The sequence below is a fragment of the Physella acuta genome, unplaced genomic scaffold (assembly GCF_028476545.2).
Source record: "Physella acuta isolate Inbredline_101_S28 unplaced genomic scaffold, ASM2847654v3 ptg000094l, whole genome shotgun sequence".
Classification (NCBI taxonomy): Eukaryota; Metazoa; Mollusca; class Gastropoda; family Physidae; genus Physella; species Physella acuta.
The window spans coordinates 582548-609097 of NW_026731614.1; the positions used below are offsets into that span (position 1 = coordinate 582548).

General features: G+C 39.8%; 1 protein-coding gene and 1 long non-coding RNA gene across 2 annotated transcripts; one reads left to right on the forward strand and one right to left on the reverse strand.

Annotated features, from left to right (window-relative positions):
* Positions 1-1410: 1410 nt before the first annotated feature.
* LOC131929121 (4-aminobutyrate aminotransferase, mitochondrial) lies at positions 1411-19824 on the reverse strand. The gene is made up of 13 exons (XM_059285325.1): positions 19562-19824; positions 18647-18786; positions 18008-18125; positions 17123-17172; positions 9966-10046; positions 9456-9548; positions 9193-9319; positions 7916-8064; positions 5335-5472; positions 4836-5003; positions 3340-3486; positions 2617-2728; positions 1411-1812 (listed from the first exon to the last, which is right to left on the reverse strand). Exons 1-13 carry the CDS (start codon positions 19605-19607, stop codon positions 1694-1696), a joined length of 1488 nt encoding a protein of 495 aa, XP_059141308.1. The 5' UTR covers positions 19608-19824; the 3' UTR covers positions 1411-1693.
* Positions 19825-24129: 4305 nt separating this feature from the next.
* LOC131929170 (uncharacterized) lies at positions 24130-26512 on the forward strand. Its single transcript, XR_009383895.1, has 3 exons — positions 24130-24240; positions 25913-25986; positions 26263-26512. It is a non-coding gene; the product is annotated as an uncharacterized LOC131929170 (long non-coding RNA).
* The last annotated feature ends 38 nt before the right edge of the window (positions 26513-26550 follow it).

A 26550-nucleotide genomic window follows, 5' to 3' on the forward strand; every position in this document is an offset into this window, starting at 1 on the left:
TGCATGACGAATAGCTTACACAATCAAACACTCTGTCTATATTTGGGAATCAGGAAGAAAGTTAAGACAAGCAAAGACTTTTTAAATAACACAATTACATCATCAACACTAGAATAACTGTACACTATGTTGGGTGTGGTTCAAGGTAAGAGGTAACGTAACAGGTTAAGACAGATATAGCGATAACCTAATCTTTATCTTTGCTCTAATTCTAAAGTTAGATATCGATAATGCATGAGATATTAAACAAAAAGAATGTGTTAGGTAACAGATACGTCAGGTGATATTGATGTTGGTTCAAGTTTATCCAAGTGTTGATCTAGAGCCGTGTCAACGTAGTGAAATGTACACTGGTTGTTGGTGTGTGTGAGAGAGTGAGGTGTTGTGTGTTAGACAGGTGTTTGTGTGTGTGTGTGTGGGAGAGAGGAGTTGTGTGTAAATGTGTGAGAGGTATTTTGTGTGTGTGTGTGTGTGAAACATGTTTTGTGTGTGTTAGACAGGTGATTTGTGTGTGTGTGGGGAGAGAGAAGTTGTGTGTAAATGTGTGAGAGGTATTTTGTGTGTGTGTGTGTGTGAAACATGTTTTGTGTGTGTTAGACAGGTGATTTGTGTGTGTGTGGGGAGAGAGAAGTTGTGTGTAAATGTGTGAGAGGTATTTTGTGTGTGTGTGTGTGTGAAACATGTTTTGTGTGTGTTAGACAGGTGATTTGTGTGTGTGTGGGGAGAGAGAAGTTGTGTGTAAATGTGTGAGAGGTATTTTGTGTGTGTGTGTGTGAGGGTTTTGTGTGTGTGTGATAGGTGTTTTGTGTGTGTGTGAGGGTTTTTGTGTGTGTGAGACAGGTGTTTTGTGTGTGTGTGTGTGGGAGAGAGAGAGGTGTTGTGTGTGAATGTGTGTGTGAGAGGTATTTTGTGTGTGAGTGGGGTGTGTGTGTGACAGAGGAGCTTTGTGTGTGTGTGTTTGTGGTGGAGAGAGATGTATTGTGTGAATGTGTGTGATAGGTGTTTTGTGTGTGTGTGGGAGAGAGAGAGGTGTTGTGTGTGAATGTGTGTGTGAGAGGTATTTTGTGTGTGAGTGGGGTGTGTGTGTGACAGAGGAGCTTTGTGTGTGTGTGTTTGTGGTGGAGAGAGATGTATTGTGTGAATGTGTGTGGGGGTGTTTTGTGTGTGTGGGAGAGAGAGAGAGGTGTTGTGTGTATGTGTGTTTGTTGGGCGTTTTGTGTGTGTGAGAGATCTTTAAGTGTGTGGATAATGATGCGGCTATGTCTGCTGACGTCCACAGCTATTAAATATTTTAGTAAAATTAGCAACAAATTAGCAACAACATTTTTTAAACTGTAAACCTTATTTATATAAATACCTTTCGTAGGTTATTTTTTTCCCTGTTAAATAAAACAAAAAAGATTTTTACAATTTATTTTGGTACAATTTATTGTGGTACAATTTATGTTGGTACATTTTATTTACGTACAATTTAAATGCAAAAATGAAACACAGTTACACACTAATAGGAACGTTCCCGTGGCAAGGATTTTCGGGGATAAGGGAAGCAACCCAGACATTGATTTTAGTCACATAAACCTACATATTCTATTAACCAATAGACAGTAGGCCTACAAATGGTTTAACTAATTCAAATTTTAAAGACAATTTAAAAAGAAATAAAATAACATGAAATATAAGCTATACATTTTGTTTATAATTCTTTTAAAACGGCTTCGAATTTGTCTGCAAATATATCGACATGTTTCTTCTCCAGGGTCAAGGTTGGCCTCAATCTAAGAGTTGCAGCTCCGCATGCGCCAAGATGGATTCCTGAAATAGACATGCACGAGCTTTTTACCTAGTAAATAAACGAAACCAGATACTGGATTGTAGGAACAAGAAGTTGAAGGATTACAGACAACAGCAAGGTGTTTGGAATAGTATATAACAAGATAATTGCCTGTCAAAAGACACATTGGCATAAAGAATAAAGGATGAATTGGGGAGAATAGGCGAATGGACACAACGTATTTATATGTATCAAAAGATTACAGACTTGTAAAAGATCCATGTAAAAATAAAAAATATAAAGATGTTGACAGATTCATGTATGTCAAAATATATGTGAAGTTCGTCATCGTCTCATCGAATGAGATTGGACGGTAGACATGGAGACGCCCATTTCTTCCAGGTTTGGTCAACCTCTCATGCCTACACTGAACCCATCTAATTTTAATGTCACATCCTTGCACACAGATATCTAGTGCTTCTTTCAGGCCTCTCTTCAGGGGGAGAACATCTACCGAAGAACGTCTACCGCCCCCTGTGTCAAAAACTTAGTTCCCTCCCCCCGGAAGTTTAAAGTACCCTAGAAAGTCTGAAAGAAACACACTGCTGATATCACCCTTAGAAATTGTCGGACTTTTCACATCAAATATATTTTTTGCGTGTCTCTGTTCTACTCAAAGCAAATTCGAAACAAAATTAAAATAAGAAAAGAACTCCTTTATCTCTGGTGTTTAGATGTTCAGGAGTTCCATTTCGCTTTACTAATCCAGGCAGATAATGTATTGATGAGTTTTTTAAAGTCTTAAGTAATTAAAGTTAATTGGTCAAGCATTATGGCGGCGTTACCTTTTTCTCTCAGCTTGTAGAGGACTTTGTCCCTCACCTCACCGCTGGGCAGGTCAATGGCCGCTATAGCACCCAGACCTCTGGCTTTAGACAGGAGCTTGGGGTGTTTCACCTGTAAATACAGGTGTGTTAAGACTAAAGTAATTTAAGGTGTTTCACCTGTAAATACAGGTGTTTTAAGATTACAGCAACTTAAAGTGTTTCACCTGTAAATACAGGTGTTTTAAGATTATAGTAACAATGTGTTTCACCTCTAAATAGATGTTTTAAGACTAAAGTAACAAAGTCATTCACCCATAAATAAAGGTGTTTTAAGGCTAAAGTAACTTAAGGTATTTCACCAGCAAGTAAAGGTAATTTAAGACTAAAGTAGCTAAGGGGGTTTCCCAGCAAAAATAATTTAGTTAAATACAAACATTTATTCGATTTTATCATTAATACTTTTGCTAATTAAACGTCTATGAAACATTATAAAGATTGCTTATTATTTATTTATTTTTTAAAACATTAATAGATTACTAAAGTAGTTGTGCGTTCGACTCCAAACCTGAAAGTCTTGAGTTCGGATCTCGAGTACGTAGGGCGCCTCTGAGTCCACCCAGCACTAATGGGTACCTGCCTTACGTTAAGGAAAGTAAAGGCGGCTGTGCACATTATCCCTTCATCCATACCCTGAGGTCATTAAAACATGTCAGCTCTACTTCACCTGTGTTTGCATGTTACCTGGGTGTCCAGTAAAAACTTAAGCAGGTAGTTGCCAGTGTCCACTGTCCTGTTCAAGAGCTTCTCCTCCCTGATGACGTTGAGAACTTCCTTCAGTAACAGAACTTTGGAGGGGTCGCCTATCCAGGTGTTCATGATTCGGAATCCCTGTAGTATCGTCAGTAGCAATAGTTAGTATCGGCAGTCATACAATATTCTCAGTATTGACATGAATAGTTAGTATCGGCAGTCATACAATATTCTCAGTATTGACATGAATAGTTAGTACCGGCAGTCATACAATATTCTCAGTATTGACATGAATAGTTAGTATCGGCAGTCATACAATATTCTCAGTATTGACATGAATAGTTAGTATCGGCAGTCATACAATATTCTCAGTATTGACATGAATAGTTAGTATCGGCAGTCATACAATATTCTCAGTATTGACATGAATAGTATTGAATCGTCCAAAGCAAATTTCCTTTGAGTAATCTCTTCAACCCCCTCTTTCACGAAGCTTGTCTACCTTGAAGCTCGGACCCTTTTTATGTAAATTAGGAAAGTTACTATTACAAATGGGAAGATACGTTCGAATTAACTAGATCTATATATTTGTGGGTTTTAGTTATAAAACTAGAGCTAACTTTGACATCTTACATCTGGTGTGGTGATTTTGTCTAAACCTCTGTAAGAATAGCGTCATCTTACACTTAGTATTATTTCATCTTAAGCTTGTCTCTGTATCTAGATGACATCTTTAACTGTAAGCTAGTTGAAATCTTACACTTAGCTAGGTGTAGCATCACTTTTACCACTGTATATGGCTCTGTAGTCTAATTAGATCATTGTATGATTGCCCATTGGAAAATCCAAGTTCAGACCTGGGCCCTAAGTTGAGAAGAGCCAGATGTTGCCTATGTATCAGGCCCTCGCTCTCCACATAGCTGTACGCTAGATATAATCGTAAACACCCTGGTAAGATGAATTAAGCTTACACTTACCTGTGTAAGCTAGCTATAATGTTACACTTCCCCCTGTAAGCTGATGCAATCTTACATTTACCTCTGTACGTTGACGTAATCTTACACTTCCCCTGTAAGCTGATGTAATCTTACACTTACATCTGTAAGCTGATGCAATCTTACACTTACCTCTGTAACCTGACGTAATTTTACACTTTCCTCTGTAAGCTGATGTAATCTTACACTTACCCTTGTAAGTTGACATAATCTTACACTTACCTCTGTAAGCTGATGTAATCTTACACTTACCTCTGTAACCTAACGTAATATTACACTTACCTCTATAAGCTGATGTAATCTTACACTTACCCCTGTAAGCTGATGTAATCTTACACTTACCCCTGTAAGCTGATGTAATCTTACACTTACCTCTGTAACCTGATATAATCTTACACTTCCCTCTGTAAGCTGATGTAATCTTACACTTACCTCTGAGACCTGACGTAATCTTACACTTACATCTGTAACCTTATCTTATCTTACACTTACCTCTGTAGGCCGGAGATGGTCCCTGTAGTAAAATCCCCCACTCAACATCTTCTTGGAGAAGGTGACGAGGTCTGGTGGATCTCTGAGATTAAAGGACTCGTGGGCCCAGAACTTGCCCGTGGTGCCAGCACCCGTCTGCACCTCGTCCAGCAAAAGTGAGATCTGGTTCTAGCAGGAAAGGTAACACAGCAGACTAGTGTATCAACTAATTACCGAAAACTTTAGGAACTAGAGGGATTTTCAAAAGAATAGAGAGCTACCTAAGTCAGCAAATTAAGCAGATTTACATAATAATAAAGTTATGTTTTAATTATTTTTTTGGAAGACAAGTTATGGGTAGTTACTGAAACTTGCGATTTTTGCAATATTTCCGTGTCGACTTCTTCCTATTCAAAAAAGATTAATGTATTGTTGAAGGGAAACAACCTTCCTGTTAATGTCAAGAATACAATTTAGCTAACCTTCCTACAAATGTCAAGAAGAATACAGTTTAGCTAACCTTCCTACAAATGTCTTGAAGGCCTTGAAAGAACTGTGGGCTGGCGAAGTTGTCCCCACCCTCACATTGTATGGGCTCCACGGCGATGCAGGCCACTGGGTTGTCTTTCTTGCGGTACTGGCTGATTAGGTCCTCGACCTGTTGGTGGAGACATCGCAGGGAACATGTTTATGCGTCACAGCGAACATGGGTTAGTCGTCACAGGGAACATGGGTCATACGTCACTTTGGTTGAACACATCACAGGGAACATGGGTTATACGTCACATCGAACATGGGTTAGACGTCACTAAGGGTGTTTTGTGTAAACTAGGATCAGAGTTTTTTAGGCATCTCTGGCGGGTCGGGAGGGGGGGGGGGGGAGAAGGAGAAGTAGGAAGGGCAAACTGCCAGAAGCCCACATTCCTACATTTAAAAAAAATTAATCGTAGGATCAATTGATTGTGTGTAGATATATAGGGTGCGCCAGAGATTATTAGGGCTTTAAATAGTGAGCTCTTTCAAGCTAGTAACACATTTGGTAAAGCCCACTTGAAAAAAAACAATCAAACAAACAAGCAAACACAATAAGCTGCCATTGACTGATTAAACACCACTAATGAATCAATATGGATCACATTTAATTATGAAGTATATCAACCTCCACAATATGGATCAAGTTTACATATTAGGCAATCGTGTATATCATCCCACATGTTCAACGATTTCAGTTGGCGACATATGTGTCACTAATTATGCCAGCTATCTTTAGAAAAAAAATGCGTTCATTCTTTATTTTAAAATTATTTTACAGATAAGATAAATGAAAGTCGCCTTGACCTTGTCAGCTAGGTTTTAAACGTAATCAAAATTTTCCATTATTTTTTTTGTTTTAGCCTCAATAGGTTATTTTTATCTTAGTGGTCCAGCCCATAACAAGACTAGTAGGCCTACCAACTGAGATGACTAGCTAATAAGGTAAACAAAGCACCTAAACGAATTGTTTGATAAAGTTTAAAACAGAGCTGGCTTAAGTCTAAGTTAAATAACTTAAACATTTTAATTTTGTTCAAAGGCTGAACTTTACTGATTACAATTTCGGACGGGAAATGCAAGGCTATGACCGAAAATATGTTGGAATGAGTGACACAATATGTCAGTTTAAATTAGTTACCAGCATAAATTGGATCTGAAGAGTATTAAGTCCTTATCTATACTACATTATGCCCGGTGCTAAAAATATCGTCGACCGCCATATTTGAAGAGTAACTATTTATATTTACTAATTTTCTTTAATAAGCACCTGGACCTTTAGTGACCTACCTCAGCCAAACACCTGGACCTTTAGTGACCTACCTCAGCCAAACACCTGGACCTTTAGTGACCTACCTCAGCCAAACACCTGAACCTTTAGTGATCTATCAAAACCAAACACCTGGACCTTTAGTGACTTACCTCAGCCAAACACCTGGACCTTTAGTGACCTACCTCAGCCAGACACCTAGACCTTTAGTGACCTACCTCAGCCAGACACCTGGACCTTTAGTGACCTACCTCAGCCAAACACCTGGACCTTTAGTGACCTACCTCAGCCAAACACCTGAACCTTTAGTGATCTATCAAAACCAAACACCTGGACCTTTAGTGACATACCTCAAACACCTGGACCTTTAGTGACCTACCTCAGCCAGACACCTAGACCTTTAGTGACCTACCTCAGCCAGACACCTGGACCTTTAGTGACCTACCTCAGCCAGACACATAGACCTTTAGTGACTTACCTCAGCCAAAAACCTGGACCTTTCGTGACCTACCTCAGCCAAACACCTGGACCTTTAGTGACCTACCACAGTCGAACACCTGGACCTTTAGTGGCCTACCTCAGTCGAACACATGGACCTTTAGTGACTTACCTCAGCCAAACACCTGGACCTTTAGTGACCTACCTCAGCCAGACACATGGACCTTTAGTGACCTACCTCAGCCAAACACCTGGACCTTTAGTGACCTACCTCAAACACCTGGACCTTTAGTGACCTATCTCAAACACCTGGACCTTTAGTGACCTACCACAGTCGAACACCTGGACCTTTAGTGGCCTACCTCAGTCGAACACATGGACCTTTAGTGACTTACCTCAGCCAAACACCTGGACCTTTAGTGACCTACCTCAGCCAGACACATGGACCTTTAGTGACCTACCTCAGCCAAACACCTGGACCTTTAGTGACCTACCTCAGCCAGACACCTGGACCTTTAGTGTCCTACCAAACACCTGGACCTTTAGTGACCTACCTCAGCCAAACACCTGGACCTTTAGTGACCTACCTCAAACACCTGGACCTTTAGTGACCTACCTCAGCCAGACACCTGGACCTTTAGTGTCCTACCAAACACCTGGACCTTTAGTGACTTACCTCAGCCAGACACCTGGACCTTTAGTGTCCTACCAAACACCTGGACCTTTAGTGACTTACCTCAGCCAGACACCTGGACCTTTAGTGTCCTACCAAACACCTGGACCTTTAGTGACCTACCTCAGCCAAACACCTGGACCTTTAGTGACCTACCTCAGCCAAACACCTGGACCTTTAGTGACCTACCTCAGCTAGACACCTTGCCTCCTCCGCCCTGTTCTCCCGCACAAAGCTGTCCAGCGGGTACCTGAGCTGTGGGAACGAGGCTATGGGCCAGTCAGGGCTGGGGAAGTCCAGTCTGTGGGTCCACTTGGTGTGGGTCAGGGCAGCAGCGGCTGAAACAAGAACATGCTTTAAAGTTCCCGCTGACAATGGTGGTGGTGGTGTTGGTGTGTGGGTGTGTGGTTGTGTTTGTGGTTGTGTGTGGGGGGAAGAGGAGGAAGAAGGATGCGCTGGGTATTCCACAAATACATTTCTACCAATACTACATTTTCCGAGGGGGGGGGGGGGGGGAGGAGGCGTACACTTGTTAAAGTATATATTTTCTATATAAATTCAATTTTGTTTGAAGAGGGGGCTGTAGACTTTCTTGGGGGGGGGGGGGGGCGGAGCTGTTGTCAGCTAATTGGACTTCATTTAAATACACTCATAGAATTTGATCCGATGTTTGAGTTTGAAATATGCACTGTGCACAGATTGAGTTTAACCATTTTTTAAAACCCTATTTGGTAGAGGGGGTGATCTTAAGGAATGTCTTTGTAGTGTGGGTTCGCTGTGGAAAATAGATTTGGACTATTTGTGATATTTGTCCGGTTGGCTTAAGATACGTTGCCTTACATTTTCTCAAGCCGATGAAAATAGGCAGTAGATTTTGCTGCAAAAAACACATAAATAAAACATCTTGTCATAATTTTACCTGAATCTCATTCCATCATTTTGCCACGTCAAGTTTCACGTCATAGTGTCACGCCGTACGATCACGCTGTAACCACCAGTTTACCATCGCACCTGTGGACGCCACTTACCTAACGACCACATCAACACTTACCTAAAGTCGACAGCAGCCCTTCTCTACAGACGACAGCAACACTTACCTACAGCGACAGCAACACTTACCTACAAACGACGGCAACACTTACCTACAAACGACGGCAACACTTACCTACAAACGACGGCAACACTTACCTACAAACGACGGCAACACTTACCTACAAACGACAGCAGCACTTCTCTACAGACGACAGCAACACTTACCTACAAACGACGGCAACACTTACCTACAAACGACAGCAGCACTTCTCTACAGACGACAGCAACACTTACCTACAAACGACGGCAACACTTACCTACAAACGACGGCAACACTTACCTACAAACGACGGCAACACTTACCTACAAACGACAGCAGCACTTCTCTACAGACGACAGCAACACTTACCTACAAACGACAGCTGCACACTTACCCATCGTCCGGCCATGAAAACCATTTTTGAAGGAAAGAACTGAAATGTGAGGGTTCCCCGGGGCTTTATTCAACAAGCAAGTGTCCATTTCTTCTTTAGACGGGGGGCTACCTCCCCTTTCTTTCCTCTGTCAAACACACAGAACTAAATCAACTCATGGTGCAATCACGTGGTTCCCTTTAGCCAGGGTCAAGGTTATATGATGTAGAGACACTCACGGGTTGACTGACACACGAACACAACCGCTGGTTGAAGTTACTCACCCTGAAGGTCATGAAGGCCGCCTTGAGAGCATGTTCCACGGAGCACGCGCCACAGCCCATTGTCTGGATCTGGTGCATGTCCGGGGGTGCGACCTTGAACAAATAAGACACAAGTTGCAACCAGATACAATCATACTACCAGAGGCGTAGCGACCCTTCTCGGCGCCCGGGGACAAACTTTTCGATTTGCAACCCCCCTCAAACTTTCGATTTTCACCCCCCCCCCCTCGAGATTTCGATTTACATCCCCCCCTCAAACTTTCGATTTATTTTTCCAACCCATTTTGGCGCCCCCTAAGGTCGGCGCCCGGGGACATATGTCCCCCCCCCCCCCACCCCCCTCGCTACGCTACTGCATACTACATTAATAGATCTAGAAATTTCTGCATAAATTCAGAGTTGTTACGCCGTATATTTAAAAAAAAAAATTAAACCGAAGTTAGAGAATTTGGACCTTAAAGTTTGGGACAATTATCACGCAGCATAAAATGATCTCTGCCACCAACTTACCGACAGCAGGGACTCCGATAAAGTTTTCACAAACTCTGAAGGTGGAAATATCCCAAGTGCTGGTCGATTGACAAATGTGCTCTGTAGAAGAATACATATAAAACTTGCACAATAGGCTTACTGGTTTCTAAAAATGTGTTATAATCTTATTTAATCTATTTAAGCGAGATTGCAGAATATATATATATATATATATATATATATATATATATATATATATATATATATATATATATATATATATATATGTAACTAGGGGAAGTTACACCAGAGACATAAGAACGCGGTACAGCGCTGTCAACTTTGACACGACTGATGCAATAACACAGGTGGTGGCTGATAACGATCAGAAAGCCAAGGCGTAGTATCTCGGGAAGCGATACGAAAGACGGTCTGTCAACTTTGATGTGACAGGATGCAGATGGCTTATTAAATCGGACTGTACAACAGAAGCGGCGTAATGCAACGATTACGATTACGATTATGATAGGACCGAATATGAGTACGATTATGAAGGGGATATATATGGGAAGGCGACGGCTGGGTTCGGATACACAGAGACACGGAGAGGAGACGGAGACAGAGACGGAGACTCTCTCGCCCGCTCTCGATCAGTCAGTCTGTGTGGCAGATCAAGTTGGTTATATTGTGTTAAGAAGGACGTTAGACATGTGTATTCAGTTAGATGAAGCCTAGTGAGGACTGTTGGGGGTCCGTTGATTCAGACTATTATTGTGAAACATCTCTCTTGATTCATTATATTATTGTGAAGCATTCTTTGATTCATGTAATAAAAGGATCAATAATGAACCTGCATCTTCGAGTATCTATGCTGTGGTCAATGTTGTGTGGAATGAGTGGTTAGACTCGGGAAGGTCACATTTGGCGTTGTCGGCAGGGTAGCCAGAGACTCGTTACATTTGGCGTTGTCGGCAGGATAGACTCGGGGACTCGTTACATTTGGCGCTGCGACCAGGATGAATTCAACGAGACTTGCCGCGTTAGGCACCCATAGTCAACCTAGTTCATAACTGTGTTTAGTGTGTGTGTGAATTCGGACATTCAGGAACAGTGAAAATTGAGGAACGAGGAAAATTTTTTCATACACACACGGTAAGAAAGAACTCTTTTTTTTTACTAAAGGAATAAAATGTCTACTCTGGACGAGAAGCAGACCCATATTGTGGTCCTGCCCAGAGAGTCCCACATTAACAAATTTTACGGGGACTGTGATCCAACTTTAACCAACAGGTTCAGTGAGGAGGTCAAAGCGGCCTGGGCCTCGAGAAACATGTCACCAGAGGAAAGATTAAGACTGCTGATGGGCAGTATAGGAGAGACGGTTAGGGCAGAGGTCAAATGCCACGATAAAACCGTCCAATCAGATCCAGATAAGGTGCTGGATCTAATTATGGAGACCTTTGGGGAGAGACGGTCGGGATCGCAACTGCTATCGGGGTTCGTAGGCTTAAAGCAGAGAATGGCGGAGAGTGTGATGGAGTATTCACACCGAATAAACAGGGCCTTTGATTCGGTAAAGGGCAAAACACCTGACATTGATGTACGCCTACTGAGGGACCAGTTCATCGAGGGGCTAGCAACCCCGATCTTAAGGAGAGAGTTGAAAGAGGAGGTCCATAAAGACCCGCAGTTGACCTTCCTTCAGGTCAGGAACTCAGCGATCCGCAGGTCCGAGGATGAGGACCAATTGAACTGTTCGGTGGACAAAGTCTCGGTGCCGGAACAGAAACAATCCCCACCCACGGGGACCGGCACGGTGGAAACCATGATGGCTCGACTGTTGGCCCACCTGGATAAGGTTAACCAAAGATTGGAGAGGTTAGAAAGCAGGTCAACAGCTGAGAATCAGGAAAAGAACGGGACAAAACAGAGACAGGTTGGACGGCCGCGACCCGCCGGTCCATCGCTCCGGTGGACGGCTGACGGTCGACCAGTTTGCTTGTCCTGTTCACAACCCGGACATATGGCACGGTACTGCCAGGGAAACGGTCGTCCTCTGTAAGGCAGGGCCAGGCTACAGAGGGGCGAGGCTATGGCCCAAGAAGCAAATTGATGGGAGTCTGTCCCGAAATGGTGATTACGATTGGGGACATCGCGGTGAAGGCAATTGTGGATACAGGCTCCCAGGTGACGACAATCACGGAAAATTTTTACACCAAATGGATGAAAGGAAAAGACCATAGGTTGAGGTCTGACACATGCATGCGCCTGACGGCAGCTAATGGACTAACCATTCCTTACTGTGGTTATTTTCTGGCGGATGTCGTGGTGGCGGGACATAGGTTGAAGCAGGTTGGGGTGTTCGTTACGAAACACAACCTAGAGACAAATGTGTCAAATATACCTTGCCTGTTGGGCATGAATATTCTTGGCCAGTTGCCAGAATTTCTTACAAATATGGTCGGATCGACCACACCAGGTCGGGGATCCAAGTTGGCCAGGTTTGCCAAGACCAGAGGAAGGATATCAGTCCCGGCAAACACGGTCAAGGCAATCACATTACAAATTGGTGATAGGAGCGTGAATGGTGATGTGATGATAGAACCATGTGGCGCCGCACTGAGGGCAGGCGTCGTGTTACTGCGGACATACACATCAGCGGAAAATGGACTAGTTCAAGGACTAGTGGCAAATGTTTTGGATGAGGAAATTTTTATACCGCCAAATACTCTGGTAGGAGTACCACAGAACGTCGAGGTACAAAGGTCGGCACAGTGCATCGAACTGAGCAATACCAGCAGTAATGAAGTAACAATTAGGTCGGTCAATGTGACGGCCGAGGTGAAGAAAGAGGATGGCCGATCATATACATTCCCGGAAACTGAGGACCCAAAACTAAATGAATTGTTGAATAAGTACAGGGATATATTTGCCTCGTACGAGGGTGATTTGGGTTACACGGAAGTAATAAAACACCAGATACCCTTACTACAAGACAAGCCGGTGGCGCAACCTTATCGAAGATTACCACCGAGTCACTACTCTGCGGTGAAGGCACACCTGAACGATCTACTAAAAAAGGGAATTATTACAACCAGCACGAGCCCGTATGCGGCACCGATAGTAGTGGTAAAAAAGAAGTCAGGGGAGATAAGACTGTGTTGTGATTACCGGAAATTGAACAATATCACAAGAAGGGATGCATTCCCCTTGCCTCGTATTGATGAATGTCTTGATGCGTTGGGGGGAGCAAGATTTTTTTCTACCTTGGATTTGGCTAGTGGCTACCACCAAGTGGCCATGCACCCCAACGATCAACATAAAACTGCATTTATTTCTCCACTGGGACTGTACGAGTGGACCCGTATGCCGTTTGGTCTAACTAATGCACCTGCTACATTCCAGCGAGTAATGCAGAGTGCTATGAGTGACTTTCTATTTCAAATAATGTTGGTGTACTTGGATGATATACTAGTTTATTCAAAAACTTGGGAGGACCATCTAGAAAGATTAGAACAAGTGTTTCTCCGTCTTAGGGAGATAGGAGTAAAGCTGAACCCAGACAAATGCTGCTTCGGTCTGAAATCGGTACATTTTTTGGGTTACGTGATTTCGTCGGATGGCATCGCCACTGACCCAGATAAAATTGCAGCTGTCAAAGAATGGAAACAGCCAACAACTACGGTAGAGGTCAGATCATTCTTGGGCTTTGCTTCCTATTATAGAAAATTTGTGCCTGGTTTTGCAAAAATTGCCGCACCATTGCATGACTTGGTAAACAAAATGACAAAGAAACACAGTAAGGAGAAAAAGAAAGGTAAAACACAACTGATAGGTGAATTATGGACTGATGAATGCCTGAACTCGTTTAAGCTATTGAAAAAGGCTTTGACAGAGGCGCCGATATTAGGATACGCGGACTTTGACAAACCATTTCGGCTAGAAATTGACGCCAGCTCTAAAGGTCTGGGAGCTGTGCTATCACAACAACAAAAGCAAGGTTTCAGGGTTATTGCTTATGCCAGTCGAGCTCTGAAGGAATCAGAGAAGAACATGACAAATTACAGCGCCATGAAACTAGAACTTTTGACATTAAAATGGGCTGTGACGGAAAAATTCAGGGACTATCTATTAGGTGCTAAATGTGTAGTATACACAGACAATAACCCCTTGAGTCACCTAAAGACAGCAAAGTTGGGATCCATCGAACAGCGATGGGCAGCAGAATTGGCACTCTTTGACCTAGAGATAAAATATCGCCCGGGGCGGTCCAATGGCAATGCGGACGCCTTATCAAGGAATCCTTACGAGAGACCGGGCGATGAGGAAGAAACGCTGACAGGAATATGTGAGGTCAGAGCGTCAACAGATATCCCTCACGGGGTGCAAGTGAGGCAGAACGGACAGACCGGGGTGGAGCACATTTCCACAGAGCCCGGACATATGGACATTGGTGATTTTAGTTGCCTTAATCACAAAGAGATAAGAGATGCCCAGAGAACGGATAGTGGCTTACAGCCGCTGTTGAAACACGTCCAGGAACAAAAATTCCCAGGAAGAAGGGAAAGAGAACAATTTGGTCGAGAAACAAAGAAAATACTGAGTCAGTGGGACCGTCTCAGTATAAAGGATGGTGTTCTCATGCGGAGAATTCATGACCAAATTGATGGGACAATACACCAGGTGGTGGTGCCTGGACAATTACGAGAAGAAGTGCTAAGGTTGGCACATGACAGGGCAGGACACCAGGGTCAGGACAGGACGCACAAAATATTACGACGAAGGTGTTACTGGCCCAATATGGAAATGGAGGTCAAACGCCATTGTGAGGTTTGTGTGAGGTGTCAGCATGCGAAAATGCCAGTTGTCAAAATGAGACAGCCATCGGGACACCTATTAGCGACAAAACCACTAGAGATTGTGGCTATGGACTTTACGTCGTTGGAGCAATCATCGGATGGGACGGAACATGTGTTGGTAATGACTGATGTATTCACCAAATGGACTGTGGCGGTGCCCACACGAGATCAGACTGCCAAAACAGTGGCAAAGGTCTTAATAGAACATTGGTTCATCAAATATGGCATACCAAGACAATTACACTCTGACCAAGGAAGGGCCTTCGAGTCAGAAGTAATTAACCAACTGTGCAGCCACTACGGGATCAACAAATCTAGAACAACCACATTTAATCCGAAAGGAAACGGACAGTGCGAGCGGTTCAACCGCAGCATGCATGATTTGCTGCGTACTCTAGAACCTGAACAGAAAAAACGTTGGCCTGATTTTCTCCCAGAGTTGGTATATCTATACAACTGCACCCCCCATGCCACAACCGGCTTTTCGCCACACATGTTGCTGTTCGGACGGGAGGCTCGACTCCCCCTTGACTTGTTCCTAGGAAAAAAGGAGAGTATGACTGGCTCATACACTGCACTGGAATATGTGAATGAACATATGAGACGAATTAGAGAAATGTACAGGGTAGTACAGGAAAGACTAGAACATGAAGCACGGCGAAGGGAACCGCCGGTACAGACAAAGGACCCGCCACTCAAACTGAACGACAGGGTATTACTGCGTAGCCACCCGTTAGGCAGAAACAAAATCCACGATCTCTGGGGACAGGAGATATGGCAAGTCGTGGAGATGCCTAAAGTAGCAGGTGGCCCCTTTAAGATAAGACCCATCGATCACGCCAAACCGGATCGGTGGGCGAATATTGCTCAATTAAAGAAATATTGTCATAGTCAAGAAGAGCAGTTACACACAAGGAAACCCAAGACAATTAGGGAACCGGAAACTATAACGGAAATTCACATACCCATCCCGGAACCATGTCACCATCAACAGCGCAACAGCGACACACAAAGGGAGGATACCGGCAACAAGGAGGATCCCGGTCCCTCCAAAAGCAGAGAGACAGTAGACCATCAGATAAGTGGTCCGCGGAGAAGTTTGAGAAACAGAAAGAATACGAAATTTTTTGTCAGCAACCATCAATTCTTTCATGGTCGCGCTGGTATGAGAACAGACTGTTCAAAAAGTCATAAAAGTGAACTGGTGAAGGCACCAGACGAAAAAAGGTGGATGTGAATTCTAGAACTGTTTTGTGTCTGAGGAAGATGATGTAGACACATTTGATATGTGAAATAGGGATAACGGTCAGTCTTATACGAATGTGACGACATTGACAGTGAGTGGAACAATGGATTTTTTTACGGTGGTGCGATGGACTTTGAAGGACTGCACCTGCCGGGCGTTGTTTGTGGTTGATAACACACAAAAAAAGGCAGGGGTGGATGTAACTAGGGGAAGTTACACCAGAGACATAAGAACGCGGTACAGCGCTGTCAACTTTGACACGACTGATGCAATAACACAGGTGGTGGCTGATAACGATCAGAAAGCCAAGGCGTAGTATCTCGGGAAGCGATACGAAAGACGGTCTGTCAACTTTGATGTGACAGGATGCAGATGGCTTATTAAATCGGACTGTACAACAGAAGCGGCGTAATGCAACGATTACGATTACGATTATGATAGGACCGAATATGAGTACGATTATGAAGGGGATATATATGGGAAGGCGACGGCTGGGTTCGGATACACAGAGACACGGAGAGGAGACGGAGACAGAGACGGAGACTCTCTCGCCCGCTCTCGATCAGTCAGTCTGTGTGGCAGATCAAGTTGGTTATATTGTGTTAAGAAGGACGTTAGACATGTGTATTCAGTTAGATGAAGCCTAGTGAGGACTGTTGGGGGTCCGTTGATTCAGACTATTATTGTGAAACATCTCTCTTGATTCATTATATTATTGTGAAGCATTCTTTGATTCATGTAATAAAAGGATCAATAATGAACCTGCATCTTCGAGTATCTATGCTGTGGTCAATGTTGTGTGGAATGAGTGGTTAGACTCGGGAAGGTCACATTTGGCGTTGTCGGCAGGGTAGCCAGAGACTCGTTACATTTGGCGTTGTCGGCAGGATAGACTCGGGGACTCGTTACATATATATATATATATATATATATATATATATATATATATATATATATATATATATATATATATATATATATATATATATATATATATATATATATATATATATATATATAAAGTCAGTTATTTAGAGAAATCGGTGCTTTTAGTTTAAAATTTGTTACAAAAGACGTGTCAATTTGTTTACCATATTGTCTGGATTCTTCAGCACGTTGACCAGCCTAGGATGGTTGTAGCCTGCAGAAAGATAAAGTTATTGTGTGTGTTCTAGTTACCACTGGTGCAATCATAAGGTCAAATCATTGTGTGAGTTCTAGTCACCACTAGTGCAACCAATAACGTAAAACAGTTCAACGATACAAGTTTCAATGGAAGTAAAACTGACATAGCGATTCAAGGCCGAGGGATTTTATTATATAGCGCGTCAGTATATTTTTTTTCTCACAATTAAAGTTCTAGTTCACAGGACGAACTCATGCATTTATTTCACTTTACATTGTGGTGATTTTTTTTCTTAAAGCTACTTAATGGATCATAGTATATTACTAATTCGTGTTTATAGACCCTCATTCTGAGATGCTATAAGTGTAAACAAGTCCTACCTATAGGAATGTTTGTACAATACACCCACCTATAGGAATGATTTTACAGTAAAGACCCACCTATAGGAATGTTTGTACAATACACCCACCTATAGGAATGTTTGTACAATACACCCACCTATAGGAATGATTTTACAGTAAAGACTCACCTATAGGAATGTTTGTACAATACACCCACCTATAGGAATGATTTTACAGTAAAGACCCACCTATAGGAATGTTTGTACAATACACCCACCTATAGGAATGTTTGTACAATAGACACACCTATAGGAATGTTTATACAATAAAGACCCACCTATAGAAATGTTTGTATAATAGACCCACCTATAGGAATGTTTATACAATAAAGACCTACCTATAGGAATGTTTGTATAATAGACCCACCTATAGGAATGTTTATACAATAAAGACCTACCTATAGGAATGATTGTAAAGACCCACCTGTAGGTATGTTTGTATTGACCCACCTATAGGAATGCTGGCTATTTGTGTATACAGATCCAGCATAACATTCCCATCCACATCCACGATGTAGTTCCCGGAACTTTTCTGGTAGTCAACAAAAAACTGGATGGCCTCTGTGTTCTGTTGGTGTACACAAGCCGTTAGTGGGAGAAAATTTATTTGATGTGTCTCAATATTTGGTTTATTAAATCTTGAATCTAACATGGTTTTTGAAACCCTAATGTATTTTTAAACATAGGGCAACACAACTTACATGGTTACTAATACATTAATATTGAAATTTGGGATTAAAAACATAAATGTTAGTAAAATTATTTCTCATGACTATTTCTCACATTGACTACAGTGTTTCTTCCAGACTTTTTTCTCCGGGGGGAGGGGTCACATTAAATTTTCGGGGGGGGGGGGGGGGAGGGTGGATTAACATTTCCCGCGGGCGGACATTGTTATAAATCTATTATGTTCGTGGGATGGGGGGGGCTGACTCTCTTCGAAGTGTGGGGGGGGGGGCCCTCCCCGAAGATATACCTAGAAGAAACACTGATTGACCAGTGTCCACACACTGACAATTGTCCACACATTGACCAACCACACATTGACCAGTGTCCACACACTGCCCAATGTCCGCAGACAGATCTCACCTGTAGGGTGTCCAGTTCACGCTTCAGTTGCTGAGACTGGGGCCCAGGTATGGGGGTCTTCACCGAGGGGCCGGGCGGCTCTTCACACGCCTCCACGGCGAAATTCCTGCGGCTCCATTTGTGGGAGGAGGTTAAAGCCACTGGAATAGACCATTAATACACGTTAGCACGTTAGATCTAGCTGGTTAAATCAAGGCGTAAAGCAGGCTTTTAACAAAATCTGATCAGGCTTCGTAAAGTTGTGAAATTATGTTGATTCAAATATTGTAAAAATAGGTTACGACGGAATTATTTAGCATTGAATCCGTGAATATTCATTTAAATTGTAATCTTATCTTTCTTCGTGTCAATAAGATCAACTTGACCTAAAGCTTCAAGTGATAAGAAGTCTGAACCATATGTTAAAAGTGCTTTGGCACAAATAGTGTTTTTAACATTAAATTATAATATTTTTAAATAAAAAATATCTGACTTTGGTGTAGCTTGCATCAACGATCGTATCCACTGAATGGGAAATTTTGAGACAAATCGAAAACGAACCAAAAATTAATCCATTCATTGTTTAGGTCAAATAATGAATATGAAACTTACAGATTTGCGACATTTAACAAATGAAAACAATGTGAACAAATCCTCTAAAACCATAATTAACCCATTTGTCAAAATCTAGAAGCTAATAAGATATTCTGTTGTTGAATGTAGGATTAATCCAAGCAATTCTTGTTTTTACGTATGTTCTGTAGGCAACAAAAATATCTTGCATAAAAATAAAATAATTTTTTTTTTTAAAGTTGATGTTTTATGCTGTATAAAAGGTCAAACAAACGATAAAAGCATTTCTATGTTGATGCAGTGCTTAGTTTATATAAAAAAGTCAAACAAAGACCTATACGTTTATGTTGATAATTTACTTACAAGGACTTGCAAAATGTCGAATCTTTGAAAGGGTGGACAAAGACATCGTTGGATAGATTAAACAGATCTTAGGTGGACTGTAACGACACTGCAGATCTAGCTTGGTGGACTGTAACGATACCGCAGATGGTGGACTGTAACGATACCGCAGATGGTGGACTGTAACGATACCGCAGATCTTAGCTTGGTGGACTTTGGCAGTTCTTAGTTTCGTGGACTGTGACGATACAGCCAGCTGAAGTGTTGGCCCGTTAATGAGCAGATTTGAGCCAAACGTGAACCTAAGACTTATCTAATGCTGACAAGAAATTTTACACCAGAAAAAAAATGAAAACATCTGTTTTGTTTCCGACTTCTCAAGGTCAATCCAAGCTTGTTGACTAATTTCTGTTAACATTTTGTTACGGACTAGTTAGGATGTGAAAGACAATGTTTTGCTTTCTGTCATTAAATGTAGGCAGTAGATAAATAATCACATTTAGTTGTTTATCATTTGATTGGACTAGTGTAGCTCTTTAGTAGTTATCAAAAGGCACTATAGTCATTTTTCTACTATTGTTATAAAAAACATTTATCTTTTAAAACTCTTTACATTGAAATCAACATTTTAAAAATCTTACAAGGAACCCCGGCACTGTTTATTTTTTAAAAGCTATAACGCCAGTTAAGGAAAATAAGATAATGTTTACAGTTTCCTTTTTAGTGTAACACAACAGTTGTAAGCCAGTCCATAAACATGTCGCAAAAGTTGACCGTATTTTTCTTAAATGACAGGTTCTCAACCTGGGATACACCGACCTCGGGAGAAACAGTTTTCGGCGACATAAAGTAGCCTGGGTAAGGTCAAGGTATGTAGGTAGGTTTTCTGTTTAGGGGGAGCGGATATATATATATATATATATATATATATATATATATATAGCCTATATATATATATATATATATATATATATATATATATATATATATATATATATATATATATATATATATATATATATATGGGATATTTATAAATAAAATAAATTGTAGTGCATTATTACTTATTAAAGGACAATTATTTTACTTTATTTAGTTTATACATACATATAAATTATCCATGCCAGTATAATAGTTCTGTTAATTTTTTAACAATTCGAAACAAATCCCGTAGTTTTTTAACACCGAAATCGTTATAATGAATAGCTAAACTATACGTATTGTCAATACATCTTATCAGAGTCGTAGCGACCCCTCCCGGTGCCTGGGGAAATGTGTATCAGGGACATTCTACTGACTTGAACCCGGACTCGAGCTCGAGACTCTCGGGTTAATGGACTAGGCCACGCCGTTCCATACAAGAACATTTAGGTTTTTGAAAAGCAGACACGTTAGAAACAAATCAAAATATGGATGGGAAAGACGACAGCTTGAGAACCTCTCCATCAAATGTTTTTCCCTACTAGCATAAGCACACACTGCGATATGGGGAAGGTATTGGATTGCATGTTAGATTAGCAGTGAAGCTATAATTTACTCGACTTACTTGGTTTACTCGACACTTGATTTACTCGACTTACTTGGTTTACTCGACTTACTTGGTTTACTCGACACTTGATTTACTCGACTTACTTGATTTACTTGACTTACTTGGTTTTTTCGACACTTGATTTACTCGACTAACTTGGTTTACTCGAGTAGTATATTAGGTCCCTTTTGGGTAGTATGGTGGATGCGGATGCGGAGGTGGAGGTGGAGGTGGAGCAAAGGATACATAGGAAAATACTCCCCGCCTGGGGGACCCGGCAGGACAATGACATATAGCAAAATACTCCCCCACCTGGCGGTGGTGGGTGAGCCGGCGGGACGATGAGATATAGTAAAATACTCCCTGGGAGAGGTGGAGGTACATCGACATATAGTAAAATACTCACCCACCTGGGTGAGCAGGTGGGTGAGGGTGGGTGAGCCGGCGGGACAACAAGATATAGTGTGACCTTGTGACGTAATCACCGGTGGCCTTGTGACGTAATCACCATCGGTGACCTTGTGACGTAATCAGTGACACAGTGACGTAATTTTAATGATATTTTAATTAGTTTGATTTTAATTAATTTGATTTTTTAAAATTTTAAATTAATTTTTATTAACGAGTTACGTAATTTGATTATTTGTTTGATTTTAATTGATTAAATTTTTAAATTTTTAAAATTATTATTTTTTTATTTTTAATTAGTTTAATTATTTTTTTTTAAATTTAAATTTGATTTTTTTTTTAATTTGTTTTGTAATTTTTTTATTAACTAGTTACGTAATTTGATTATTTGTTTGATTTTGATTTTTTAAATTTTGATTTTGTAATTTTAAATTTTTTTTTTTTTTTTTAAAATAAGTTTGAATTTAATTTAATTACTTTGTTTATATTGTGTAATTTTTATTGACTAGTTACGTAATTTTAATTTTTTAAATTTTGATTTTTTTTTTAATTTTAAATTTTTTAATTTATTTTGTTTTTAATTAGTTTAATTATTTTAATTATTTTATTTATTATTAGTTTAATTTTTTAAAAACTTTTAATTTGTTTAATTGTTGTTTGTATGTTGTTTATTTATTTGATATATTTCTTTTCTTTGTTGTATGGTGTTTAAAATAAAAGACAAACACTAAAGTGTACTAGAAAGTTCTTTGTGTATAACAACCATTACCGACACCTGTTACTCATTAGCGAAAGCTGTTACGTATCGACCCGCCCGTGAAGCTTTTCCTTTTGACACTGATAAATGGGTTTTCTCGGTCGCTTTGACAGCTCAGTTTGATTAATGGGAATGCCCTAAGTGCTTCTCACCGATGCATTAGCCAACATGCGACAGCTGTTGCCACACTTAACGGTGGCTCCCAGGCTTTTTTCATTACCTTATTTTTAAGTTTTCTGGTACGAGTATGCTAAACGTATACACATTCACACACACACACACACATTCATACACACACACACACTAAAATCAGAACAAAACTCTTCTTATATTTTATTTATTTATTTATTTATTTATTTATTTATTTATTTATTTATTTATTTATTTATTTATTTATTTATTTATTTATTTATTTATTTATTTATTTATTTATTTATTTATTTATTAACGGTTTTCCAAGTCATCAAAGGCTTTTAAAATATCACGGTGTAAACTTAACAAGTGTTCAATACATATTCGATTATAGTAACAGGGGTGAAGGGTGTGAGCAGGCGGGTGAAGGGTGAACAGGTGGTTGAAGGGTGAGCAGGTGGGTGAAGGGAGAGCAGGTAGGTGAAGGGGGAGCAGGAGTAGGAGTAAAGGATATATAGTAAAAGATACATATATATATATATATATATATATATATATATATATATATATATATATATATATATATATATATATATATATATATATATGCACAGGACACATATCAAGATGTCGGTTACATATTTAAGTGTGTGCGCTGTTATTAAAGCAGATGTCATAGAAAAAAACCGGAAAGTGGGTTTTTTATGACTTTATTAAAGATTCTCCCCTTCATAGTTCTATACAGCATTAATTTAACGTTGAGATGGCACTTCCAGAACATTTAGACGAAAAACTCTTAGGATTACTAAATTTTTTTCAAATTCTGAAACTTTTTGAGAAATCGGTTACAGATGAAGTATCTCTTAACTTTAGCTGAAACCACTAAAATGTTGAATGAAATTTTACAGCGAATACCAAAATATGAAATTTTGTGCACCTAACTTAAACAGTACTCAAGTTAACGGCTTTAAAAAAAAAAAAGCAGTCTCTAATAAAAGTGTTTAATATTTATGCCTTGGGTTTGTTTGATTTAAGCAGATGTAAAAAAAAAAAAAATGATGTTGGATAAGGGCAAATAATCTTTAAACAGTTTATCAACAAAAATTATTTTACCTAGGTGACGGTCATCCCTTGTCGGCATAACAATCATCCATACATTTTTTTCAAGTTTAACTTGTTTATTTTTGGTAAAAAGTAATAGTTTTGCCTGAAAATTTGAAACTATATATCTATACATCGTAGGCAACATCTATTTACTTTATATACATAATTTTACGCGATGAATATTCCAGACTAAATGGTAAAAGAAAGCTTTCCTAAAATTAAATCGTAGATATATTGATTTCGTTAATTAATCTAACAAACAAGCAGTGTTTCTTCCAGACTTTTTTCTCCGGGGGGGGGGGGGGGGCACTTGAAATTTTCGGAGGGGGGGGGGGCGGACACTGTTAAAAATATATATTTTCTATATAAATTATATAAATTTCATTTCGTTCGGGGGGGGGGGGGGGCGAAGAGATGCCTGAAAGAAACTCTGCAAAAAAGTAAGCTATTTCTAAAAATCACAGTGTTAAATTTATATTACCTAAGACCTCCACCCAATAGGTTATTCCCTTTTGGTTATTTATACATTCAAACGCTAATAATAGCTCTTTAAGCATTCGGTAAGTAACTTCGGGTTTTCCCTATTACCAGAGAAATACAACGCGCCATTTTATTAGTAGTCTGCGATCGTCTTAGTTGAAAGAAAACCAATATGGCCGACTAACAGTCCGTGTTGATAATTTCAGTTTAGTAGACTACCATAACTAGTTATTATTTGTGTCAAGATATTGATCTAAAGTTCTGTACGTCTTAAAATTTTCTTGTTTGCAGGTATGGAAACTTGTTTCTTTCTTATACTTATGATCTAACAATAGGGCCTTCATGTGAAGCATTGTGCCAGTTTGCCACTGGGACATATAGTCTCGTAGCCAACAGTTTTAACATACAACCTTGTAACAGAAAACAAACACTTAACTAGGGAATATTTTAGGCTGTTAAAAATCTCATGATCGAACACTTGGTGGTATAAACTAGACAACATCCCCATTCGCAGAAATTTACAGTTCGCATTAAGAAACCGCAGTGGCTGAGACAATAACTAAATTATCCTTGAGGGGGGTGGGGTGGGGTGGGGGGGGGAGGATTAAGATGTATATTATAGTATATCCAGGGGCCAGTCACTGGTTAAAGTATATATTTTCTATTAAAATTAAATTTCTCTCCGAGATGCATTAAAAAATATAGTAATCTTTGGTTTTCCCGATTCTATTTATACGAACAGCAACAAGCGTAATCAAAATTACATGTTTATCAAGGAGACTATTGTTATTCTTGCGTACGTTTTAATGCATATATTGATTATTCTGTTTATTAGGTGTCATATTTTGTAAAATTTTCAAACTATTTAACATTTTTAATTGAATGTTAATGTAATATCTGCTAATATACTATCAGCTATCCGTATTTTAAAATGCTAAACGCTGAATACATGTTCTGTTTAATCAAGGTTAATGCAATGATATATATTTATAGGTTATGTATAGCTATCATGCTGCATAGTTTGAATTTATATGATTTTTGATTGGAACGTTGTTGCAAACATGTTTAATCTTCTTTTTCTTCTTCTCCGTGCTTAATTTTAGTGTTGGAAGTGATCCAACACAATTAAATATATGCGTCAACTGGTTATGAAGTCGTCCATAAATGACCTCACACTCACAGGGAAGGGGGGGGGGGTTCTTAATTTTGTGACGGCGTGTGACGAGGGGGAGGGGGGGTCAGATGGTGCGACGTCACACTTTTGTATTATAAAAAAAGGAATGTTAGAAAACGAATTTTAGACGTTATTTCGCGTTTTAGAAAGCTGTTTTATTAAATTGCAATAGGAGTTGATTAAAATACTCTGTGTTGACAGAGTTCAGACCAGATTTTGGAAAAATATAACGATGTTTTAAGAAAAATTCAACTGAGGGGGGCTCTAGGCTGAGGTGTGACGTCATTTTAGGGGGGGGGGGGGTCCGGCTTTTTGTGATGATGTGTGATGGAGGATGGGAGGTAAAAATCGTCCAAAAAAGCGTGACGTCATTTATGGATGAACCCTATGCGCCTTTCAGGCCATTGACTCCGATTTCAGCCTTCTTTTCTTTTGGATTTGCTTCCATAGCCTTTGACCACCTAAAAACAAACTACAAAGCAGCAGTTTTTTTTAAATTTTGGAGTTGTCTCTCCTAGAAGAGCTACTGTCCCCAGCTAACGAGCCTCATCTGCCAGAGCATGAGCTTTACCATGAGCTTTACCACGCTGACCTCTGTTTAATCAATTATTTTAGAAATAAATTTTGAAATTTTTCTATACGCAGTTAAAAAATAAGTTGATTTTAACACTTTTATAATATGAACCATCGGTTATTTTCAACAATCTATAAATGCTATAGTTTTCGTTACTATGATATTACTATCATACTGACTCAGAATAAAGATAATTTAACACAATTACATTTCAGTACTATCACAATGGCACATCAAGAAAACTTCAATTTTCACACACAAAATGGATGGAGTTTTTCTCCCATTACAGGTAAGATTACATGTATGTACACATATATTAACACATATATCCATAGTCGATTACATGTAGTAAGTAGATCCATATTGACTATGATTCTGGATTGGTTTTACTATTTATTTTAGATGAACTTTACAATGAGCAACAAAGATTTATTGGTCGATGCAAATAAAAATATATATTTAATTTTATAAAAATATGAAAATAAAATAAATATTTAATAAATGAAGTCTCTGGCAGAAATAGACCCATTTATTAACATAAATACATTGTTAATCATTGGCATAGACAATACAGATAGAACTAGTAGCAACATCCCGATGTTCAGCCTACATTCTCCATTTCAACCGATTCATAGAGCTGGCATAACTCCATGGAGTCAACATTCAGGTATTGGATTTGTTTCTACAAAATATTTGAAGCTAATAATATTTTGATGAATGTTGAAAATAAACTATTTGTCTCCATATTTAATATATATCTATTCTTACTATGGAAACAGGTCAAACAAAGAGGGTTTATTTTATTCATTTTTGTGGCGTGGGTTCGTTGGGTTTTAGATTTGGGTAGATTTGG

Excerpts from the sequence above, each read along its gene's own strand:
- LOC131929121 (XM_059285325.1), bottom strand. The coding sequence starts at position 19,607 with ATGTCTTTGTCCACCCTTTCAAAGATTCGACATTTTGCAAGTCCTT. Across the intron at positions 18,126-18,646 it reads GTGAACTGGACACCCTACAG|AACACAGAGGCCATCCAGTT; the intron begins GTGAGATCTGTC and ends GTACACCAACAG. Across the intron at positions 5,473-7,915 it reads AGGCAAGGTGTCTAGCTGAG|GTCGAGGACCTAATCAGCCA; the intron begins GTAGGTCACTAA and ends CTCCACCAACAG.